General features: G+C 34.5%; 2 protein-coding genes across 4 annotated transcripts; one reads left to right on the top strand and one right to left on the bottom strand.

Moving 5' to 3' along the window:
• Positions 1 to 1,957: 1,957 nt before the first annotated feature.
• LOC112026599 (KH domain-containing protein HEN4) lies at positions 1,958 to 11,526 on the top strand. 3 transcript variants are annotated; one of them, XM_065773452.1, is made up of 7 exons: positions 1,958 to 2,623; positions 2,882 to 3,286; positions 3,381 to 3,653; positions 3,926 to 4,126; positions 4,244 to 4,326; positions 7,280 to 7,391; positions 11,404 to 11,526. In XM_065773452.1, the coding sequence occupies exons 1-7, from the start codon at positions 2,063 to 2,065 to the stop codon at positions 11,473 to 11,475; spliced, it is 1,707 nt and encodes a 568-aa protein (XP_065629524.1). In that variant the 5' UTR covers positions 1,958 to 2,062; the 3' UTR covers positions 11,476 to 11,526. The 3 variants fall into 3 exon arrangements, with proteins under 3 accessions (XP_065629524.1, XP_023915049.2, XP_023915050.2); XM_024059281.2 differs by lacking the exon at positions 11,404 to 11,526 and adding an exon at positions 8,316 to 8,840; XM_024059282.2 differs by lacking the exon at positions 11,404 to 11,526 and adding an exon at positions 8,309 to 8,674 and having other exon boundaries at positions 1,960 to 2,623.
• A 4,804-nt stretch (positions 11,527 to 16,330) lies between these two features.
• LOC112026605 (probable 1-deoxy-D-xylulose-5-phosphate synthase 2, chloroplastic) lies at positions 16,331 to 21,863 on the bottom strand. The gene is given in 10 exon segments (XM_065773481.1): positions 16,331 to 16,584; positions 16,697 to 16,862; positions 16,865 to 16,970; positions 17,061 to 17,342; positions 17,464 to 17,771; positions 17,848 to 18,119; positions 19,161 to 19,431; positions 19,574 to 19,730; positions 19,835 to 19,999; positions 21,747 to 21,863. Coding segments are annotated over 10 exon segments (2,001 nt in total). The 3' UTR covers positions 16,331 to 16,427.
• Between the last annotated feature and the right edge of the window lie 2,081 nt (positions 21,864 to 23,944).

Below are 23,944 nucleotides of genomic sequence, written 5' to 3'. Positions count from 1 at the left end.
TTAATTATATAATATATTTTAAATATATAGGTGGGTCAGGTCGGGTTTGGCGGGTTTATTTCCCGAACCCAACCTGACCCATTATCAAAAAAAAAAATTTGTAACCCAACCCAACCCATTAAACCCTAAAAACTGACCCAACTCGACAAGTTAGGTTAGGTCGGGTTGTTTTTGGCATGTGGGCTGCACACCCCTAAGTATCACTGGGAAACAAATAGAGATGTAGAGGGGTATTTTTGTCTTTTTAACTTTAAGAGAAGGAGTTGATGAGCTCAATCAAATGGTTCCAAAAGTTCATTCTCGAGGGAGACTCCATCATTATACACCGAGCTCTTTGTGAAACTTCCACCCCTCCATTTACAGTGGAGCCAGTAATTCTAGGAATGCATGCTCTCTGGAAGGACTTTTGCCAAGTGGACTATTCTCATGTACATAGGTAGGGTAATAGACCAGTCCATTTATGAGGTAAACATGCTTTAGGCATTGTTGATTTCACTGTGTGGATTGAAGAGAATCCTTACTTTCTTGAGCAAGCTCTTATATATATATATATATATATTTTCGTTATGTTAATAGCAAGGCAGATGACATGGGTTAAGTATTGTGGGGGGAAAAGGGCCCAATCCAACATAGTGGGCCGAGAGCCCATATGAGAGCTATTGTGCGACCGAGAAGAAGGAGATGGTAAGGGCAGGGCTCATCTGGAAGTGGAACCCTCAGAGGGAAGAATGATTACAATCCGAAGAGGACATCTTCTGTCCGAAGAGGTTATATTCCTCTGACGCGAATAGTATAGATCAATTGAGTGTATAAAAGGTCAAAATGATCTTCCGAGGACTCCACCTGATCAAGATAAGTTCTGAGTGCACTGAGAGACGATAAGGATGAAGAAATATTTAAAGGGAAAGTTGCTACCACCGTATTTAATGTTCTGCAGCAACTTTTCTGGCCGCATTTATGTGGAGAAGACCCCTGAATAGTGTATCCTCACCTACCGCCACTCACACAGAGCTAAAGAAGATGCTTGACGTGACACATACTGAAGTAGACTCACGGATGAGGTACAAGTGAACGATGGAGATGACGAGAGGGGAGGTTATATAAAGGAAATAAGCTCCTAACGAAAGAGGGAGAAAAAAGGAAAAAAGGAAACAGAAGAAGAGAAAACTTGACTGTAATCCTAAGATCTATGTTCATCAGATAATCAATAATATAGTTCTTCGGATATTCACTCTTTACGTGTAGACTCATGTTAGCTCGTGCTTGAAAATTGTGATTCGTTGTTGTTAATCCCATACTTAACCTAGCTCTTCCACCCATACTCTACAAATTAATTGTTTTGGGCTTGGGCTACAAATCCCTATCCTACCAATATAATATATTTTAAAAATTGGAGGTGAATTGTGAGTTTCAAAAATTCAAGGATAAAGTGTAATTGATGAGATAACTTTACTGTAGAACAACCCAATTTCTTATTTAATTAATGATAAAATATTTACACGTTCACGCAAATCAAATAATTTTTATTTTATTTTATTTTGTATGTCTTTTAGGGGACAATTTGTTTAATTTTTTACTAAAAATATACTAAAGTATATTTATAGGTTGAAAAAGAGAGATTTTTTTTTAAAAGAAAAAATGTAAGAGAAAATAAAATTTTAAAAAGTTGTAGATAAAAGTTAAATAGTCTTAAACTCACAACTAATAACTTTTCACTATCACTAAAAATATTGGCAAAACAATAATTTTGAAACAAAAAAGAGAATTAAAGGTATCCCATATTCCTTTTAAGGTAAGTAATCAAAACTCCTAAAAAAAAAAAAAAAAACCCTAAGCAAATACCCAAAAAAAAAAAAAAAAACCCTAAGCAAATAAAAAAAAAAAAAAAAAAAAACGTTGGGTTGTTTTGCTTTGCTTTCAGCTCATTTCATTTATTTTTATTTTTATTTTTTATATTAGACTCGGTCCTTTCTTTGAGGCGATTATTCGCTACTTCCGTCGTGCGCTTTGGCGTACTCTCCTTCTAACTAACCTTTACAAAGTCTTCTCTCTCTGTCTAAATATGGATGATCCGATTTACGCTCCACCGGTTTCAGCCTACCCCAACGACGCCGACGACTCATTCAATCGAAACCGCCCGAGGCGGCCGGCGACGAAGCTCGCACCTGGACAGGTGTCCTTCTTGGTCCTCATCCCCGACTCCCCCGGCCGCGGAATCATCGGAAACGACGGAGCCGTCGTGACGCACATCCAGCGCGAAACGGGCACCCGGATCCACTTCGACGTGCCGGCTCCGGGATCCGACCAGCGGGTGGTGAGCGTGGCGGGATCGGGCGCCGTGGACAGGAGGATCGCCTTGCTGCACGGCGGCGAGGAGCTAAGAGGCGTGTCGAGCGCTCAGGAGGCGATGCTTAGGGTATGGGAAGCGGTAGCACTGAGCGAGGGTGGTGCCATGGGTGGGGAGGTGTGTTGTAGATTGTTGGCGCACACTTCTCAGATTGGCGCCGTGATGGGAAAAGGTGGGAAGAACATTAAAAGAGTGAAGAGTGATAGCGGTGCTAAGTTTATCAGAATCTTGCGGGCCCACCCACATTCCACCGCCAACGACCACCAATTGATTCAGGTGAGCTCACACCTTTCTTTCTTGTTCTTTTTCTTTTTCTTTTCTTTAATTAAATATCGTATTTAATGTTCTATATATAACATTAATCTCCTCGGGAGGCGTGTCCATAAACTCCTATCAGGATAAATAATCAATTTATCATTTGCTACGGCTAGATTTTTTTCTTTTTCTGGGGGGTTTGTTGAATTTGATTATATTTGTATTTAGAAAATTTTAAAAGAGCTGTCTTCTGAGAATTTGTGTATACTGTGAGGTCAGATTGTTGGTGGCATTTTGGCTGTGAAGAAAGCACTGATTGATGTTTCTACCAGTCTCCAAGACAAGACCCCATCCCCTTTAAATAGACCTATTGGAGGCTCTTCTTCTGGAGCCTCTCCTGATGAGTTTTTCCCAAATCTTAGTGCATTGTTGCCAGCTTTGCCTGGTGAAAACAGTTATTCGAATGGAAATACTTGGTCGTCTGATGCGGTTTCTGCCCAAGAATTGAACGATAAACAAGAAGTTATATTCAGAATGCTCTGTTCTAATAATGCAGCTGGTTATGTGATTGGCAAAAAAGGGACTATAGTCAGAGCTATGCAGAACGAAGCTGGCGCTTCTATAATGTTTGCAGCTCCTTTAACTGAGTCCCGTGAGCGTGTGGTCACCATCTCTGCGTGGGAGGTTTGTAGTTTTATCTTTATAGCACGCAAACCACATGTATGCACATACTCAGTCTTATTTATGATTGATATGTGTGTGACTTAATCTGTTGTAGAACATTGAATCATGCCACTCTTCTGCGCAAAAGGCTGTAGCTCTTGTATTCAGTAGAATTGTTGAGGGAATCGTTGAAAGGTATCCATCAGGCTGGAGTCAGGGAAGACCTGTAACTGCGAAGCTTCTAGTTGCATCAGACTTGGTTGGTTGTTTGGGGGGGAATGAAGGTGAGGTGCTTTCAGAAATGAGAGGACTCACTGGTGCTGATATACGGATACTGGAAGGGGACCACATTCGGAATTGTGCCTCAGGGAATGATGTAGTAGTACAGGTGTGATTAGCTTCATGTTTATACAGTGAGGTATTATAATCGTTAGATGCATAATGATTTTTTAAAAGAGAAAAAATGCACCACTGTGCTAGATTTTTGTACATGTGAGATGTTATACAACAAAACTTAATGGAACATTATGTCTTGTAGGCCACTTGTCAAGCATTTAGGGAGGACTATATGTTCTTATTTCTAAATTCAACTAATAGCAAACTTATGGTGCCACCTGCTAGCCTAATTAATGCTGAAAATAAAACCCGTAATTTGTGCAGATCACAGGTGAATATAGAAGTGTACAGGATGCTCTGTTTCAAGTCACTTGTAGTCTGAGGGATAATCTTTTGCCGGGTGAGGTGCGCAAGGCAGTAAGAGCAAAGTACCCGTATATAAGATTGATCGTGGACCCTCTGAGAAATGATCCTGTTCCTCACAACATAGGTGCTCTTTCTCCATCAAGGTTGCCATTCCCAAAGGTCAAGCTCCCCTCCTTTTTGTTTTGTAGTTGTCATCTCTTTCTCCAAATTCTTCAAAAATATGTAGTTCGTAGTTCACTCCAAGTTCCTTAATGTTGAGGGTGGATATAATTGCAGACCTTGGGAAGAGGACAAACAACAGCAATCTCAGATGGTGGAAGTGGCTTGAGAACATTTGGTGAGGATTTACAGCTTGGGAGGTCAGTATTTCGTGACAGACTATTGATATTTTCTTTTTATTTTTTCTGAAGTAAGGGAGTGGTGAGATATCATTGCATACACATCATATTATATGCAATATAAAGAGAGTTGGACTCTTAGAAACCATAGTTGTGTGAAGTGACTACCTTCTCTACGGCAAATGGCTACTCTTTGTTAAAGATGGGTAAATTATATAATTCTTCTGTAATTTGAAGTAGTTTTAGATTCAACCCTAAATTTTAAAAAGTATCAAGTAAAAATATGAACCTTTTAAAATTGTTCTAATTTGCACTCTCATTAAGTCACTATTAACTAAAAGTATTAGAAATTTGCATAAGATGTGACTAAAACTTTTATAAACACATAACTTGAAAGAAAAAGAAAATTCTATGTGAAATTATAAGACCTCTAGTACACATTCTGAGAGTGTGGGATTATGTAATAATTAGCAATTTAGTTTTTTGATTAAATTTGATAATTACAACAATTGGGGGTCAATGGAATTGAATACTCATTGTTCTAATAAAGGAGAACAGGCAATTTCACTGTGATTGTGCTAACTATTCGCCTTCTCCCTTTTTTTTTTTTTTTTAAATGATTTTTTCCTTATAATAAAAAGGCTGTTTTTAGCTAAAAATATTGTTTTCGTCCCTAAAATTTGCTGAAATTTGTTTTTGGTCTGTAAACTATAAATTTTTTTTTTTTTTTGGTCCCTAAGCTATTAAAAACTTTACACTTTTTGTACTTAAGCTTTAAAAAATATATTTTTTCCATCCCTAAACTATATATTCTTATTTTTCACCTATAAACTATTGAAAAAAAAAAAAAAAACCCTTTAAAAGGTTTTGGAGCAACAAATATATATATATATATATATATATATATATAGATAGATAGATAGATAGATATTTAATTTTTATTTTTTTTTAAGGTTTAGGGACAAAAAAAATAAATTCATACAAACTTTAGGGACAAAAACAATATTTAACACTTTTTAATGAGTGAGTATATTCAAATTTTTTTACCAAAACAAAAACAACAACAAAATCTTAGTTTTAAATTTTTGGGGTCGGCAATGGATCCTTAAAAATTTAGTTTGGGTTGGCCACATGTATTATTTTTCGCCTTTCTATTCTATTTGAAGTCACACTCTCTACTACTTCTTAAATAGACTTGTCCTTTCTTACTACTTCTATTAATGTTATTTTTTTATTTTTTTATTTTTTTTTGTCAATCCGAATCAATTTACTTATGCATTAATCTCTCTCCTTAGAACGCGAACAAACTATCTCAAGCCATTTATCCCTCATCTTTTCATCAATAGGGGGATGCTTCTGTCTTTAAGTGAATTTCCTCATTTTGAATCATCTCTTTTTGTATATTTCCACTTTTCTATCTTAACATTTTCATTTCAACTACACTCATTGAGCATAATTGGTCATAAAGCAGTCTTATAAATCTTTTCCTTTAACTTTATAGGTATATTTATGATCACACAGTATTCTTAATGCGTTTCTCCACTTCATCCACCCTGCTCTTATCTTATGAATCTCTCCACTTAGCAAATTTTTTATTCAAGATATTAAAAGCTCTTACTTTTTGGTATCTCTTTGATTCTTATAACCACTTTATCTATTTTTTTATTTATTTATTAAACTTACATTCCATGTACTCTATTTTAGTCCTATTTAATTGAAAGCTTTTAGACTCTAAAAGTTTGTAGAAAATTGAAAAAAAAATTATTTATTTTAATAATAAAATTTGGATCTCACATGCATCTGCACTGAGTGGACCAAAATATTATACCTAGACAAATTGCACTATAAAAATACTAATATAGTTTGCTTAAAGTGAGATTCTATTGCCAAAGTTTCAACAAGTTTAAAATTTTACATTAATTAAAATTTAAAAGAAATTTTATTATTTATTTTGTATTATTTTTAATAATCTATCATAATTTTTATTTTAATAAAAAAAATGCTGTCTTTTTTACATGTCAGGCTTGTAATGTGTTTGGTTCAACATAAGTATCACGCATCATACAATATGCCTTTTCCATTTATTGCAATCTAAGTACATAAAAATTATTAATAGGGTTTATTCTAAGTGAATTAGTATTACCAGTGTTAAAAAAAATATAAAACACTGATATGGTTTAAAATCAATTACCAATTTCAAAAAATTAAAAGGAGTTTTATTATTTGTTTTCAGTTATTTTAATCATCTGTTGTAATTATTGGTTTTGATAAAAACTTGATCTTAATTTACGCTACTTTGTGTCTGTTTTCATGAAGTAGCCTCTTTTCAATAAAGTTATTCTTACCTATCTAAAAAACAAAAGATGAAAACTTGATCTTACACAATGTACTTGCGCCACATAATCTAAAAGTAATTTGTGTTATTTCAGTTTTACACTTATACTTTCTATTTTATTGTTCAATTATAATTATAGTATTGAATTTTTATTAGTTTAAATATGATTTTTGTTTAATCCCTGCATTTGCATGGGCTATTACTAGTTCTGTTATGATATTGATGCAGGATCTTTAGAAATTTAGCACTAAATTAGGTTTCTTGATAGATTCTTGAAGGATTCTTAAATTGGGTCTGGTGCTTAAGGATTTATGGAGGACTTAATCATTTAAGATTAAACCATGAATTTTGGTGCACAGCGGTAGTCCTCAGTATTCTGTATCCTCATCCAAATATTTGAAGTCCGAGCATGACACCTTTTCCTCTTGGTAAAATGCAATGGGTTGATCCAAAATCCACCAGATGCTTAACCTGACGTCCTTATATGCAAATCCTTTTCATTTTAACAGCGATGTATTTGGTGCCATCAATTAAATTAATCACCTTTGATATAAAATTAAAAGATTGAACCTTCTTCAAGACCTATTTAGCTGCAAATATCTGCCCTCTCAAACATTGTGTTTTCTCCCCTTCATGCAGTGGACACAATCTTACTACTGTGGCAAATACAAGTGTGGAGATTTTGATTTCGGAACATGTTTTTAGCTCTGTTTACGGTGAAGATGGGAGCAATTTGGATCGCATAATACAGGTAATTAACTACACTGATAAAAGGAATTATCACTGTGACTGTATTGTATACTGTTTTATGCCTTATCATCTTGTGAATAGAATAGTTTGGTTTGGTCAATTGGTGGCCAGAAAACTATCTTCTCTTTGAAAAAATCTATATGAAAATTGTCTTAAATTAGCATGTGAAACAAAGTTGGAAGTTTAATAATGTTTAGGACAAGTAGCTTATCCTAAACAGTTAAATAAGGTTTACTATCTCTGTGCTGGTTTTAAATTTGGATGGTGATTTAAATATTACATTTAGACCAATGCTTAGTTATTAATCCTGTGTAGTTTTATATTCTTTTTTCTAGTGTTATTATAAACACTGTATTATGATTTGTGAACAACCACTTCAGAGTGGTGATTGTTAAATCTATGAGCAAACCATTTTTGCCTGCTTCTTCTCACCTTTTTCTCAATTAATGGTGCTGTTAACGTCTCATCAATGTAGTGATTGTAGGGTAAAATTATGTGATTTCAAGAGATAATGTAGATTAAGGAAATTAATTGAAACCTTAAAAGAGTTTATGGAAAGATCTGATATCATAATACAGTTTTTAAAACAGTGGAAGAACATTTTGGTATGAAGACAAGTTGCAGATGCTCTGACTTCTTGATTCAAATAGACTGCCTCATCTTCATTTTTGGTACCGTGAATAAGTTGATAAGACAAGGGGGAAAAAGAAAAATTGAGTCTGAATGCATACAGGCATAGACATGCATATATGAATCCACATACAAACATAAAAGCATTTTATACACACTGTACTAATCCTTGCAGTTTGTTAAATCTTTGACTTCTTGCAATTCTACAGTTGCTATTTTTTCCCCTACCCCTCCTGAAGTTATCAAATTTGTTCATGGTATCAATTATCATTTGGTAATCTGAATCAGATTTCAGGTGCAAAAGTTGAAGTGCATGATCCTCGTCCTGGCGAAGGAAAGGGGAGGGTTGTTATATCAGGGACACCTGATAAAACCCTTATGGCCCAGAGCTTGCTTCAAGCCTTCATCCAAAGTGCAGGGAGAACACCATAGCATTAGTCTCATCACATTTGATCATCGAGTTAATGGCAGATGGTTAGACTTTGCTGCTCACGTTAACTGTCATTTAGAAGGAGCGAGTCCCTGTGCGTTTAACATACTTCTGTGTAGATTTCCAGTAATTATCTCCTCTGCCTACTCTAAGGAGCGGGTACAGGAGATACCTCCTTGTAGATTTTACTTAAAGGCTAAAACAAAATACACCAGTTTTATATATATATATATATATATATTAACTTGTGAATTGGACTGATCTTACTCTTAGCAAAAGGTTTACTAACAAGGTTTAATACTGACCTAGATGAGGGCATCCTAACGTGTAATCAGACTCACCATCGCATATATGTACTTTTATGATTATATTAAACCAAGTGTTTGTTTTTGTTTGGTTTTTCCGGTTTTTTACTTTTTGGGCTATATTCGTCTGCTTACTAGAGTTATTTTACTCTGACTGCTTATTTACAATGTTTTTTTTAATTCGAGAAATTTATATTCAATGTTGTAAGAGAGATAAGGCCTCATTTACATGATTTACCAGGGTATGGGTAAGGTTTAACTCGCTGATTATGGGTAAAGTTTAACTCACTGATTACTTCATTATCAGATGAAATAATTTAGGATAAATTACCATTTTGGTTCCTAATATAATTTTGTTCCTAATGTTTCAAATGTGTCAGTTTAGTTCTTAAGCTTTTGGTATTATGTCAAAATAATCCTTACCATTTAGTGAAGAATGGTAAATGCTGATGTGGTTAATGGCTAAAATAAAAAAATTATGTCCCCTAAGATGCCACGTGTAATGCCACATGGATTAAACTTAAAAAAAAACCCTCACGTGCAAGCCACCTTCTTTCTTCATACACACTTGAACTTCAAGCCATGGTAAATCTAGCAGGCTCGCACTTTCCCCAGTCATGGTAAATCATGGCCATGGCCGACCTCCGTGGACAGTCACTGAGTTCCGTCACTTCTCTTCTCTCATCTCTCTTGGGTTTTTCAAGATGATGTATTTGGGCTTTTTTTTGAGAGGGGTTTCGGCTAATTTTGGGTGAGGGTTTGATTTGGATGCTTGGGTTTGATTTGGGTTTGAATTTTTGAGTTTGACTTGATTTTTGGGTTTTGGATACTAAAAGTTTAGTTGAGAACCCTCGTTGATTTGGATGCTAAAGGAAAGTTCAATTAGCATGTTTTAGGAATAATCCTCTAAATCAGTATTGTTCTTTACTGGATTGCTTCTGTTGAATTTGGTGACTTTACTACTCCTTATAGGTTTCTGACTTTCAAATTCTAAGTTATTGGTTGATGTTGCTTAACCTTTTTCACAGTGAGTTGCGAAACGAGTTCTAGTTTTGGGCTTACAAGAAGGTAAGTTTTCTTTGAGTGTGTGTATTTATGCTGCTTTTTGCATTATGTTTAATATTTGAACTTTGCTCAATTGGATTAGAACCTGCTGTTCAGTTGTTGAAAAGAATTTGTGACATTCAGAAGAGTTTGAATTAAAAGATGTTAAAAACTTTTTGTTGAAAATGTGTTTAAATATACTTGTATCTTAAAAAAAAATTTAAAAAGTGAGTTTTTAGAAAGTTAAAAACTAAAAATTGAGCTTATAAGCTGATGCCAAACCATATGTGAATAATCGGCGATAGCTTAGAATTCGATTGGGTTTGAGATTCAGAATTTGGCCTAACTCTTTGTTTAGTAGAGGGTGTTTTTTTTTTTTTTTTTTTTTTTTTTTTAATAAAGAAAAAAAGAAAAGAAAAAGAACATGTGGCAACCACATGGCAGCTAAGATGGCATTAAAAATAATTTTTTATATCATTGTTAGCTATGTTAGGATTTTTCTTCCATTATTTAACAGCATTGACTATTTTTAAACAATACCAAAATGTTATGGATTAAAATAAAAAATTTGAAACGTGAAGGAGTAAAATGGTAATTTTCCCAATATCTTCATTTATAAAAAAATACAAGAGTTGAACTCCAGTTCTGGTTGTTTAAAAAAGGTCCAGGGTTGTTCGAAAGATTAAAATTTGAGTTCGAGTTATCGATTTTTACTGTTGTGAACCGTATTATTATTACGGACCAATCATCTACAATAGAGACCAGAAGTGAGGGCCTTCTCCAACTTGTTTGTCATTTCCCCTCACCTTGTCAATAGAATCTTACTTCTAAAGCTGTCGGTCTAATGGTTTAGTGGCACTGGTTTTTCTGCGAGAACTTATGTTTGAATATTTTGTTAACCATTGATTTAAAAAAAAAAAAAAAAAAAAATCTACATCTATGCAGTGCTGCCCAAATTAAGAAATACTAGCTTTTAAAAAGCCAACTTCTATTCCTGAAGAAGAATTGAGGAGTACTCTTCTAAAGTTTTTCAAGGTGAACAAGGAAAGAATATCCATGATCTTTTAGGGCTTTCTGTGCATCATTGAACCTCACAAGAAGTCTCCTTTTATAAACAAAAAGTATACCAAAAACTTTGTGCTAGGCTTTTCTAACAAACAACAATGTTCACTGACTTGGGGCAACGGGGAGCCCAATGACTCCTTCACCACATCCAAAAAGGAAGGGTGATGAAGTCATGTTGATTGAAATATGAAAGGTATAGGTAAAGGGTGCATGACAATGGCATTTCTAGGATTTAAGCTTAGAGCATTCACATTTGGTCTTCTATATACCATATGTTGGTATATTTTAGCATTAAGGCATAAAAATAGCCCATTACTGGGTCTTGCAAAATCTTGCAATTGCAAAAAAATTTGCAATTGTGCTACAGTGCCATTCTAATTGTATGATGACATTGTAGTACAATTGTAAACAAAAAAAAAATTATATTTTATTGCTTTTGACATTTTGTTTTCTCTCACTTCTGTCTCTCATTTCCTCCCTCTCTCATAGTGCTCCTCCCTCTTCACTTCCTCTCTCACATCTCTCTCTTTCTTGTTTAGAGCTTGCACCAAAGCCAGGTTGGATTCGGAATGGTCATGGCATGGTCACAGCATGATAAAGATCAAAGGTGAAGGTTGGATTTTGGATTGGCGTGGATTGGCGGAGATCGAGATCATGGTGGTGTGGGTTTGGATCGATAGGTTGTGTGGGTTGTGGGTCAGGTGGTGGATTTGGAGTTGTGGGTCAAGTGATGGGTTTAGATTGGTGTATCGTGGGTTAAGTGGTGGCGTGGGTTTGGATTGGTGGGCTATGTGGGTTGTGGGTTAGGTGGTGGGTTTGGAGTTGTGGGTCAGGTAGGGTTATGGTATGGAGATTGGTGGGTTTCTCTTGGTTATTTGATGGTGGTTCTTCTGGTCTTAGGTGTTGTGTGTGGCTTTGTTGGTCCCATGTGGTAGGTGTTTGACTTGGTGGTAGTGGGTTTGCAATGGAGATTGGTGGTGGAGGTCGGAGATTGGTTGTGGAGATTACAGTGGGTTTAATTTGTTGTAATTTTTTTTTTTTGGTCTATGGGTTTTATTCTTGGGATTTAATCTTGTGTAGTAGGGTTTGTGATTTTGCATGTGGTGGTGGGTTTTGGTCCCGGTGTGGTAGGTGTTTGGCTTGGTGGCAATGGGTTGTGTTGTGTTTGGATTGGTGGTGGTGGCAGTGGGTTATGTAAGTAATTTGCTAGTTGATTTTGGTATCGATTTGTTGTGATTTTGCTGAGTTTTTTTTGGGTGATTTTGGTACGGGTTTGTTGTGATTTGTTGGGTTGATTTAGGTGGTGCAGCAATGGTGGGGTGGTGAGTTTGGGTGGTGGTTGTATTGTTGAAGATGATGGTGGTAGGTGGTGGTGTTGATGATGGTGGTGGTAGGTGGTGGTGTTGTTGATGATTGGCAGGTGGTCGGGTGGTTGGGTTTGAAGGGTGATTGTGTTGGGTTAAGGGTTTGTTCACGGTGGTGAGAGAGAGGTTGAGAGAGAGAAAGAGGAAGAGGCAGAGAGACAGAAATTAGAGAAAGAGAGGAGAGAGATGGTTTTGGGTAATATATTTTATTGTGTAGATATATTATTTTAATGTGTTGTATAGGAAAATAAAAGTTGAGATTTTGGATGTGTTGTAAAATGGTATGGTATAATAAATAAAATAGCTTTTGAGATGGTAAAATATGATATTTTGTAGAAACTGGGTACGAATGCTCTTAGGCAATTCCCATTAGAGACATATACCTTTTATTTATTTTTTTAATCAACTTGCCTTTCATTGAATAGCTTTTCTCTTTTTATTCCTTTTGTATGACATTTATTTGCCCTTACCCCCTTTACACATTATAGAGGTTTAACCTAGTATCTGAATTATAGTAACTTAATAATTTATGGGCTGTGTTCAAGTTATCATTAATATCACTTTTTTCAATGTCATATTACTCAATAATTTTTTTATTGAATGTGGTTTTAGACAAATCCATCATTAGATTATATTGTAACCTTTTGCCCTACATGTTTGCAAAATCATTAGAGAATTTTTTTTTTCTTTTTTGAGAAACCAGACCGAAAAGGGCCAATCATTAGAGATTAATAACCATCTCATCCATAAAATTTTCAAAATTAAATTTTCTTCAACTTTAAAATTATATTCAAAATATGAATGAATGGGTTGGATAATAAATAATATTCAATTGATAAGAAATTTGACATACGTATTAAAAATATAAAAAATGTGTAATTTAACAATAGGAATTTTAAAATATTAATCAAATAAAAAGTTATTAAGAAGTGTAACAATAATTAAGAGTTATACCAAATATAACTTGATCTAAACTGGTAATTTATGAGATGCAAATTGTTTTTAATAAAATAATAATTATTAGACGGTGCTATATATATAGAAAATTGTATATTTTCCTAAAATCATGAAAATAAGTTTTGTTTAGTTTTGTTTTTGTTTTAAATAAAAAATTTTAATCGGAAGACTAAAATTTCATTAAAAAAGGATTACATTCTTCATAATTAAGTTTGGAGATAATAGTTTCTCAAAAAAAAAAAAAAAGGTTTGGAGATAATAGAAAGATTTAAATCCATTTTCATCATCCAAAATCATCCATAATTTTAATAAAAACTATAAATCAGTTGTTGTTGCTATATATTTATAGAAGATTTGAACTAAAAAAATCACATGATTCTAGTTTGCCTTTTTATAAAACAGAGTATTTGTACGTTGCAATTTCATTAGATATAGATGCATGGGAGTCCTTGTACGTGTTTAGTTCAAAACTCCTTTGGAGTCCTTGTACAGCACAAATTAACCTTGCTGAGGCTTTACTCTTCTTTGATTCAACTATGTATCAAGGGAAAGTCGTTAAGAGACAAAGTGCGGTAAGAGTAGAGGATGCTCGTAGAATGTTTGATGATTTGCCTAATAGAGATATAGTTACTTGGAATTCAATGGTTCTTCTTACATTAGCCATAGCAAGAGTAAAGAAGCTATTGGGCTTTATAATATCATGGTTTTGGAGGCCTTTTCTGATCTGGGTCTTGGATGTGAAGGCCAGAGAGCTCAAGGGTTGTCAGTCAATTTTGGGTTTGGAGATTTTGAATTTGTTTGGAGGTTGATGGGATGTTCTGGGAGGCTTGAAGTGGCTGAAATCGAACATTGTAAGAAATCAGGATGTGGTACTGTGAAGAGCACCATTAGGTGAGTGTGAGATTCATGGGGAGGTGGAGATGGCAGAAAGAGTTGTGAATAGAGTGCTGACTCTCTCTAGGGGATGACAGTTATAATGCGCTGCTGTCGAATCTTTATGCTTCGAGTGGTAATTGAAGCCACTATATTGAGGTGAAAAATGCAATGGAGATGAAGTTGAAGAAGGATTATGTAATGAGTTCAGCTGATATTATTAAGGATATTCATACTTCCAAAGTGGAAGATTGATCCCACCAAAGATTAAACAGATATGCGACAGGAAAAAAATAAATCAAGACTATGTTCCTGATACAAGATTTGTATTGCGGGACTTGGATGAGGAGGAGGAGGGTGTTACTTTATTATGATAGCCTTTGCCCTATGGAGGACCAGTGAGAAGACTTTGTATTATAATCCTTAAGAATCATTGAGTTTGTGAATATGCTCACACTGTGATTAGATTTTCCTCCAAAGTAATCGGAAGAGATAATTGCTAGAGATGCTGAGAGGTGACATCATTTTTAAGATGGACAAGTTCCTGTGGAGAGTATTTGTGAATCCCATTATTGATTCTAGGCTCCACCATGACATTTAGTCAATTCTCGCGTTAAATCTCCAGATATTATTGATTCATGAATAGAGTGTAGAAAGCTGCTGGCTAATGATTGATCCACATGAATCCGTTTCTCAGACCTGAGACATGTAAGAACCTAAATTTGAAAGGTTTTTCATACTTGTTTGAAGTTGCTCATTAAATTAATGGAAACTAGATAAAGTTATGGCAGTCTTAACTTAAGACTTTAAGTATGATATGCTCTTATTACTTGTCAATAATTACGTACAACATGCTCCTTTGGCCATAACTGAAACAAACAGAAACTTATAGAAGAAAAGGAGGCAGTGCTGAGCATGTCCTCCCTTCTTGCATTTTATATGATTTTGAGCAATTTCATGTTTTATACTTCGTCTAAGTATAGAAAATAGGAATTCATAGAATCATACATTGTGCCTATATTCCAATTATGACCAAGCAACATTTCATTGGATCCCTTTTTATTCTTAGAATTAGGTTCTCTGAATTATTTATGCATTTATAAATTAAAGAACAAAATAAATGAAGCCATATGTGAAATTTGGATTCATCTTAGATACCTAAATTCAGTAACATGCTGCAGAATTGTAAGTACTGAAGATCTCAGAGTTTTGGAATTTGGGCTTGGTGGACCTTTGTATTTCAATATTTGCTTAAAATGGTAGCTCGTTTTTGCTGCCCTCAGAATGCTGAAACAACCTTCTGAAGATGAATCAAACTTTTGGGGAAAAGCGCTGCTTATGCATGCACTAAAGAGTGAAAGATGTTGGAATCTCTTGCCCCCTCCCCTCCCCAGACTCTCCTCTAGTTGAATAGCACTAAAGAGACCCTTCTTCAATCTGATGTCAGGGTAAACCATGGCCAATGCATCAATCACAAAGCATTCAACTACAGCGAAAACTTTGAAATTGATAAATACACCTCACCCATATGTGCTTTAGGCTGCATTTAATTTGCAAACTTATGGTTCAAAAAGTCACATTTTCATATGAAGTTTAGTTCATTGATAGCCCTGAATGTTAAAATCATATTCTTTGAAAAGTAAACCGGAAAACAAAATAGTAACCTCATTACAAGCTAAATACTTTAAATTTATGAACCAAAAACAAATATATAATTATACCTCTGAATGGACAAAGTCATCCTCGCACAGAAGTCATCCACTAATTTGTGATGAGGTGGTTGTTGGTGACGTGAAGGGATTCCTCATTCTAGAAATTTTATGTTTTTCTATGTAGATCAGTGATGAATTGATTAATGACGTCCTCATCACTTCGCAATCCTGGCCCTCCTGTTGACATGTAGCCATTTCTACTATTTAGTCTGTAGATATGCCTACAATTTGGATGGTTAGCCGATCCAACAAGTAGTTCACTTTGGAACTTATAATTGATTCTCAGGAACATTGTCAGCTACTGGCCAATGATTGGTGTACATGGATGTGTTTCTCCGCACTGGAAACAGGTTAGGACCCAAACTTATGTTTAATCTAGACTACAGTTAATTGTGTGATTGTAAATGATCTTTATGTAACTTCTTATGTTCCATCTGTTAAATAACAAACAGAAACAGAAAAAAAGATGTACATTATGACCTAAACGAGTTTCACTGAGTTGGATTTTCACAAGCTCCTCCACCAAGGGACCTAAAATCATTCCTTCTAATGATCTCAATAACTTTTTACTCTCTCTCTCTCTCTCTCTCTCTGAGAGAAAGAGAAGGGGGTTTGGAAATTTTTACAACTCTCAAGACAGGAGCTTCATTCCATGCGTCACTTTAACTGAAGAGCTTCTTTTGGCCTTCCCAAGAGAGATAAGATTGTTGCTGAGATGTGCCTTGCGGAGAGCCCAACTTCCTCAATCTGATCTTGTGGTGATCCATGGTCAATATATCTATCAGGAAGCACCATTGCTCTCAAACGCAAAGAAAGCTCTAAAAAAAATTAGAACTAAAAAAAAAAAAACAGTAACAACAAATCTTTACTCCCAAAACCTTGATAGGGAGTTTGAAGTATCTAACATTGAAGGAAATTACCTTGGTCCATCTAGAATACCAGTTAAGCTTAGGTAGTGTGATACATGAGATCCAAAACCTCCAATTGAACCCTCTTCCACTGTAATTAGGATTTCATGTTCATTAGCCAATTGCTTGATGAGAACTGTGTCCAAAGGTTTACAAAATCTTGCACCAGCCACTGTCACAGATTGTCTCTGCTTTTCAGAATATTTGCTGCTTGCAGGCATTGTTGAACAATAGAACCATATCCCAAAAGAGCAACTCTGCATCCTTCCAACAGTATTCTGCCCTTTCCAATCTATTCAATATTTGAAATATTAAAAGCGGTTAATTTATTTGTTTGTTAGGTAAGCTCTCTTTTATATGTTAAATGGTTAATTAAGCTAACCTCAAGAGGTGTTCCCTTGTTATTAAACGGAAGAACTGCTCCAATACCATTGCCTCTTGGAAACCTGAAGCAGCTGGGTCTGTCATCTATGACTACCACTGAGGCAACCATGTGCATCAGTTCAGCTTCGTCAGATGGAGCCATGACCACCATGTTAGGCAAGCAAGCCATGTATGTAATATCAAATGCTCCATAATGGGTGGCTCCATCTGCACCAACTAAAGCAGCTCAATCCATTGCGAAGCGGACTGGTAGTTTTTGAAGATCTACATCATGTACCACCTTCATTCCCATTGTAAAATATTAGTTTGAAATTCTGCAATGAAAGTCTGAAAACACAATAAAAATTTAAAAAGAAAACCAATCGTTGTCAATTTTGTCTACTGTTATATTATCACCTCACCTGGTCACACCCGCGTTGCAGGAATGACGAGTAGATAGCACAGAATGGCTTGAGGCCCTCTGTGGCCAAACCAGCTGCAAATGACACAGCATGTTGCTCAGCGATCCCCACATCAAAGCAGCGATTTGGAAACTTCTTCTGGAAATAATTGAGACCAGTCCCACCACCCATTGCTGCATGGATGGCTACAATCTTGTTGTCTGCTTCAGCTGCTTTAATTACAGATTCAGCAAAGTACTGAGTATATGTAAGTGTTTTGGATTTGGTTTTAAATTGCTGGCCTGTTTTGGGATCAAACTTGACAATCCCTGTAAGCATAACAGAATAAGAGCCTCTTAAGAACTCAAATTAACAAGACAACGGATTATAAAATTTCAGTCTCACCATGCATTTTATCAGGTGCTGCCTCAGCTGGTGGATAGCCCTTCCCTTTCTCTATCACTATGTGGATCAAAACTGGCCATGGAGCAGGCATTTCTTTTATTTTTTGAAAAATGGTGACTAAATCTTCAACATTATGACCGTCCACAGGACCAATGTAATATAGTCCAATTTCCTCGAAGAGAGTAGACCCAGAGGCACTAATCATACCCCTTGCATATTCATCTACCTTCGCAGCTACTTGATGTGCTTGCCCTCCAATTTGCTTTGTGATGCTCTTTTAACAAATAAAATACTAGTGATTATCTTTTCAGATATTATAATGGAGACGTAAGGAATTGGAATAGGAAGGTGAACGGTTTTTTGACCCCTTAGAACAACCAGATTGGTTAGCCTAGATTAATTAGCCAAGTTGTTACTTAGTCAAATTATGCAATTCTAGGTTAAAGCAATCAAATAATCATATCAAAATAATAAAGCAGCGGAATAATAAAAGACACAATGATATGATCACCCAGGAAACCACACGGTAAAAACCTGGGGAGGATTTGACCCACCGATCCTCAAGGCAAACCTGAATCTACTATGAAAGAATCGAAGTTCATACAAAAGGACTACAAGCTCCCCGCTCGACTTCCTAATGCTACCCACCAGTAGAACTTACTGACATGGCCACGTGCAAGCTCCGAATCCACAGACTCCTTCTTTCTTGAATTCTTCAATCAAGTACAAGCACCCCCGCTTGATAATCTTTAAGTTCTTGAATCTGCAACTGAATGATCATCAAGGTTTTGATAATATCTCTACCTTGAAAACCCTAAGTTTTGTGTAAAAGAAAGCTCCTCAAAGATCTCACAAGAGATTTACACAAAACAGCAATATGAGCAACAAAGACTTAGAGAGGTTTGGGTACAAAACCCTAAAAATAAAAGGAGGCACAAGAGACACTGTAATCTCTCTCTCCAAAAGTCCTAAAAAACGTGGCTTAGGGTTTCCTTTATATACTGGGAGAAGTAGATCTAAAACCCTAATTCTTAATGGGCTTAAGCTGCTGTTTGGGCCGACTTAAAATTCTGCAGATACGATTTTCGATCGATCGAGCCTGTTCTTCGATTGATCGAACCAGGCAGAATATGAAGTCTTCTTTCTGTAGCTTGTATGTTCTTGAATCTTGACTTGAATCACCTTGAGCATTGTCTAATAAAACCTATAGACTCTAAGATCTATATCTAGACAAGTTTGTGTTCACGATTTGCCAATTGTTCTAAACATTTAGAACCTAACAGAAGGCAACATGTTTAAGCTTAGAGGTTTACTCTGCTGCTTCACGAAGTTTGCGGAAGTTGGTGCTTGCTTGGAGCTTCGCTAAAGCGCTGCTGAGGGCTCCCACTGGAGTTGCAGGGCCATTAAGAGTAGCTGTGGGTAAAGACACTTGCTTGTTGTCATTCAATACAACGATCAGGTTAGATTCAAGATATCCTGTATTGTTCATGGCCTCGTATGCTTGCCCTGCAGCCATGGCTCCATCTCCAATCACTGAAACGACATTGATCTTCTTCCCTAAAAGATCCCTCGCAACTGCCATGCCTGCCATTTTTATTTTTTATTACAAGAAGATGATCTTTGAACGTAGAAATTTTCTTTTATGTATCTCAAATTTACATTTATATAATAGAGAAAAGGAGTGAAAAAAGAAAAAAAAGAAAAGAAAAGGTGAGATCCTACACACCAAGGCCTGCAGATATGCTTGTAGAACTATGCCCTGCACCAAAAGCATCATAAATGCTCTCGTCCCTTTTAGGAAACCCTGAAAGCCCAGAAGTTTTCCTTATGATGTGCATCCTTGACCTCCTTCTTGTAAGAATTTTATGTAGGTGTCTGCAAGACTTACTTTTTAGAACCTTTGGCTTAGCACATTGAAACACTATTTTCTAAAAAAATTGTTTTGAATAGAGCAAATCAACTTTTTTAAGGAAATAAAATTGCTTACCTGATGCCCCACATCCCATATGATTTTGTCTTCGGGGGTGTTAAACACATGATGCAGGGCCACTGATAACTCCACCACTCCTAAGCTTGAACTAAGATGCCCACCTATCTTTGATACTGTGTATACTATATCTGCTCTAAGCTCTGCAGCTAGTTGTTCAAGATCCTGAGAATATATTTTAATTAATGATAACCGAAAAACAAAAAGTAGTGGAAAGACTAAAAAAGACAAAAAACTTTGGGCCGGCTGTGAACAAGGACTAAGGGTCTGTTTGGATTACCTTGTTTTGAGTCATATGACTCAGTTCTCATTACTCAAATTGAGTATTGCGTGGGACCCACTGAAAATATTGTGTTTGGCTTGATTTCCTCTTCCTGTTTTCATCACTCAAACTTAGTTTGAGTTGAGCTACAGTGCAGAAAACTGGAAACACCAAATTGGTGTTTTCAGTTTCTAAGTTACATAACTCAGTGGCAAAATTGTAATATTCTTGACCTCATGGAGCCCACAGCTGCTGTATTGTCATGTCATCTCAGACCAGTTCAATATTACCGTTGCAAAGAAGACCGTTTCTCTTCTCTTTCTCAATTCCCTGAAAATATTTCAACCAAAATACTCTATCAAATCGAAGCACGAAGTGGGTTCTCCAAAAAAAAAAAAAAAAAAAAAAAAAAAAAAAAAAGTTTTAGTGTTTCTTTTTCTGTTTGTGAGTTTTATGATCTCAAAACCATGATTATCAATGATGCAATAGTGGTTAATGATGTGTTACAGTCCTGCTTGAGAGCTTCGCTAATTAGTGGCTCAAATGGTGAGGCAGGGAAGATGATATGGAAAGAAAAAGAATGAATGGAAGATCAATTTCTCAGGCAAAAAACCCGCACGCCATTGCTGGACACTATTAATTACCCAGCTCACATGAAGAATCTATCCACACAGGTAAACTATACCGTAATTATGCATTATCATTCATCATGGTGATCATCTTTTTCTGTTAATGGGGTTTTTTTTTTTTTTTTGTCCAGTTACATGTTAGATTCTTTTTTTTTTTTTGGTCCGGTTACTTACATGTTGAATTCAATAAATCAAGACTAGCTAATTAGGCCCCGTTTGGTTTAGAGCTGACTCAATTTTCAGTTCTCAGTTTTCAATTCTCATAATTCAAACCCAAAACTCATAACTCAATTCTCAAACTTAATTTCACTCAAAAATTACAAAATACATGTTTAGGTTGAGTTCTCAGGTACATATCTCTACCACTTTTCCCCAAATCTGTGGACCCCACTACTGACACTACCTAGTGCAACACTGTTGCTACCCATTGCTTTTAACAAAAAAATCTTCCACTCTTCCTCTCACCTTTCATTTCTCTGACTCTCCCTCTTTTCTATCAAATTTTTTCACTTTTCTCTGTTTCTTTCTCAGCTTTTTCTGTCTCTCCCCTCTTCAATCTGTATTAGGGTGTAGGCTGGGTTANATCTTTTTCTTTCCATATCATCTTCCCTGCCTCACCATTTGAGCCACTAATTAGCGAAGCTCTCAAGCAGGACTGTAACACATCATTAACCACTATTGCATCATTGATAATCATGGTTTTGAGATCATAAAACTCACAAACAGAAAAAGAAACACTAAAACAATGATCTTAAGATAACTTCAAAAGTGAGAAACATTATGTTTATAAAGCACCAAAGAAATGAAACCATATTTGGCATGAACTAGCTAACAGAAGATGGAACAAATGGAATATGTGATTTTTATTCACCTGGTTTCTCTAACTAGGATTTGGCCTTGGTGGCTTAAGGTGTTGAAGATAGATTGGTTTGGTCTAATGAAACACCCAGATACCGCCATAGGTAAGCAAATATTGCCAGAGCCTAGAGAAATGAAGTGGGACTGAGAAGGCTATGTGCACTTCAGAGTTTAAACTTTTTTTTTTTAAGCCAGAGTTTAAACTTTTAAAGACGGGGGTACAAGAATCAAGTTTATAAATAGAAGGCGAAGGACGGAGAGAGGACCACCTACGTGGCATAATCACTTGAACGAGTTTTTTTGAGAAACTAATGAGTAAACGGTAATAATAATAAAAATTTTAAAAATTTATCATTCAGGATGCATGTTATTTGTGCTTCTAATGTTAAATTTTATATCAATCGGATACTATTTATTATTTGATTAAAAAACTTGTATTTTATGTATAACTAGCATGTAATCTATGCAAATGCATGAATATATTTAAAATTAAACACAATTTTTGTTATAAAAATATATATAGTTAGTCAAATTATTATTAAAAAAATAGCGGATAACACATGCATACATATAGTTATATTTAAATTAAACACAATTTTTATCATTAAAAATATAAATAATTAGTCAAATTATATTTTTTTTAAAAGTAAATGTAATTAATCACATATTAAAATTCTTACCCAAATTTAATACTATTTATGATAGTTTTTTTTTTCTAATTTTTAATAATACTATTTAATGTGGTGATCTTTGTTTGTGTGGTGATTTTTATTGAGTATATGTGATTATTTTTTTTATTTAAATTTTATAGTTCATTAATATTAGATTTTAGTATTTTGCACTTATTAACTCATTTGAAACAAAGATTAAAAAACTTATGTGGATATATGACACAAACTTAAGTGGATAATTAATTATAAAGTGGTCATCACATAAATTTAGACACATGACATAAAATTGGATTCTAATTTTAAATTTTAATTGAACTTTCTCTAAACTTTGCTTATTAATATATACATATACCCTAGCTGATGTCATATATGATGCACATATACCCTAGACATTTATTTTGAAAATTTTATTAAAAAATTATTTCTATAACTCGCGTATGATACTCATTACATATTATACTATTTAGGGAATTAATTTCAATTATATTACACATCATTATGTAGTTATTATGATTATTATGATTAAGAACACGAATTCAGGCTATAATATATATATATCATGACATGAAATGAGTTAAAATATGTAAATTGTTTTTTTATTTATTTTTTATATCACTGTTTAATTTGAAGTGTCTAATTATATTTTAAAATGATGAAAAATACTAATCAAATAGTTAATAACATCTTATTAATATGAATTTTGACATTTATGTTAAGGAAAATGAAAATATATATAATCCAATTTCAACTTTTTGAATATATTAAACCAATTAAAAGTTATTGAGTGATGTAATATTAACAAAATGAAAATTATTAGATACTCCCGGAATACCATAAATGTGTAGTCCCCCCTCTTACATGAATGATGGGTCCCACCATGAATTTAATTAGTGGGACCTATCATTTATGTAAGAAAAGGGGGTACGAATTTTTGGTATTCTGGGAATACACAATAATTTTCCTTAACAAAAAGTTATACGAGAGAGAAAGAGAGAGGACCATATAAATTCCTCAGCCATATATAATTAATGTATAACGACAAACTATGAGTAATGCGTCAATGCAACATAAGAGTTACAAATTGATGTATCACCAATCACAAAAAAATAATTCAAATATTCATTTATTAGATCGTTTATGTGTACCAGATCATTTTGTAAACATATTATAGTAAAAATTGTAGTAGCTTTAGCATTTTCTATCACCTATAAATAATTAATATATAGAAATAAATGCATGTACTCAAATGTAAATGTCTGATAAGGTGATAGGCCAAATGCTAAGAATTTTTTATTTTTTTCCTTAAAAAATGTGCTACATGACTGCACCTTTGTGAATTCACAGTTAAGATGAATATAATTAAAAATTTGAACATATTACATTTTTTTTTTTTAGAATCATATGAACATATTACTTTAGTAAACTCACAATTATTTATTTAAAATGCATAACCATTTTTAATACTCTTGATTCAATGTGTTATTAAATTTTCTTTTCTCTTTTAATGGTTTTTTTTTTTTTTTTTGCTTCAAATTCTAACAAATTAACTAAATATGAGGAAAAATGTCATATTCTAAATCTATTATTATTATTATTATTGGATAATAATTATTCCAAGTAAAAATAGTTCATTATATATGTATATATATAAAATAACCATATAATTTTTTTTTACATAAATAATAATTGA

This window comes from Quercus suber, unplaced genomic scaffold, assembly GCF_002906115.3.
Source record: "Quercus suber isolate HL8 unplaced genomic scaffold, Cork oak 2.0 scaffold_75, whole genome shotgun sequence".
NCBI classification, from domain to species: Eukaryota; Viridiplantae; Streptophyta; class Magnoliopsida; order Fagales; family Fagaceae; genus Quercus; species Quercus suber.
This window is presented reverse-complemented; position numbering and strand designations above follow the sequence as displayed.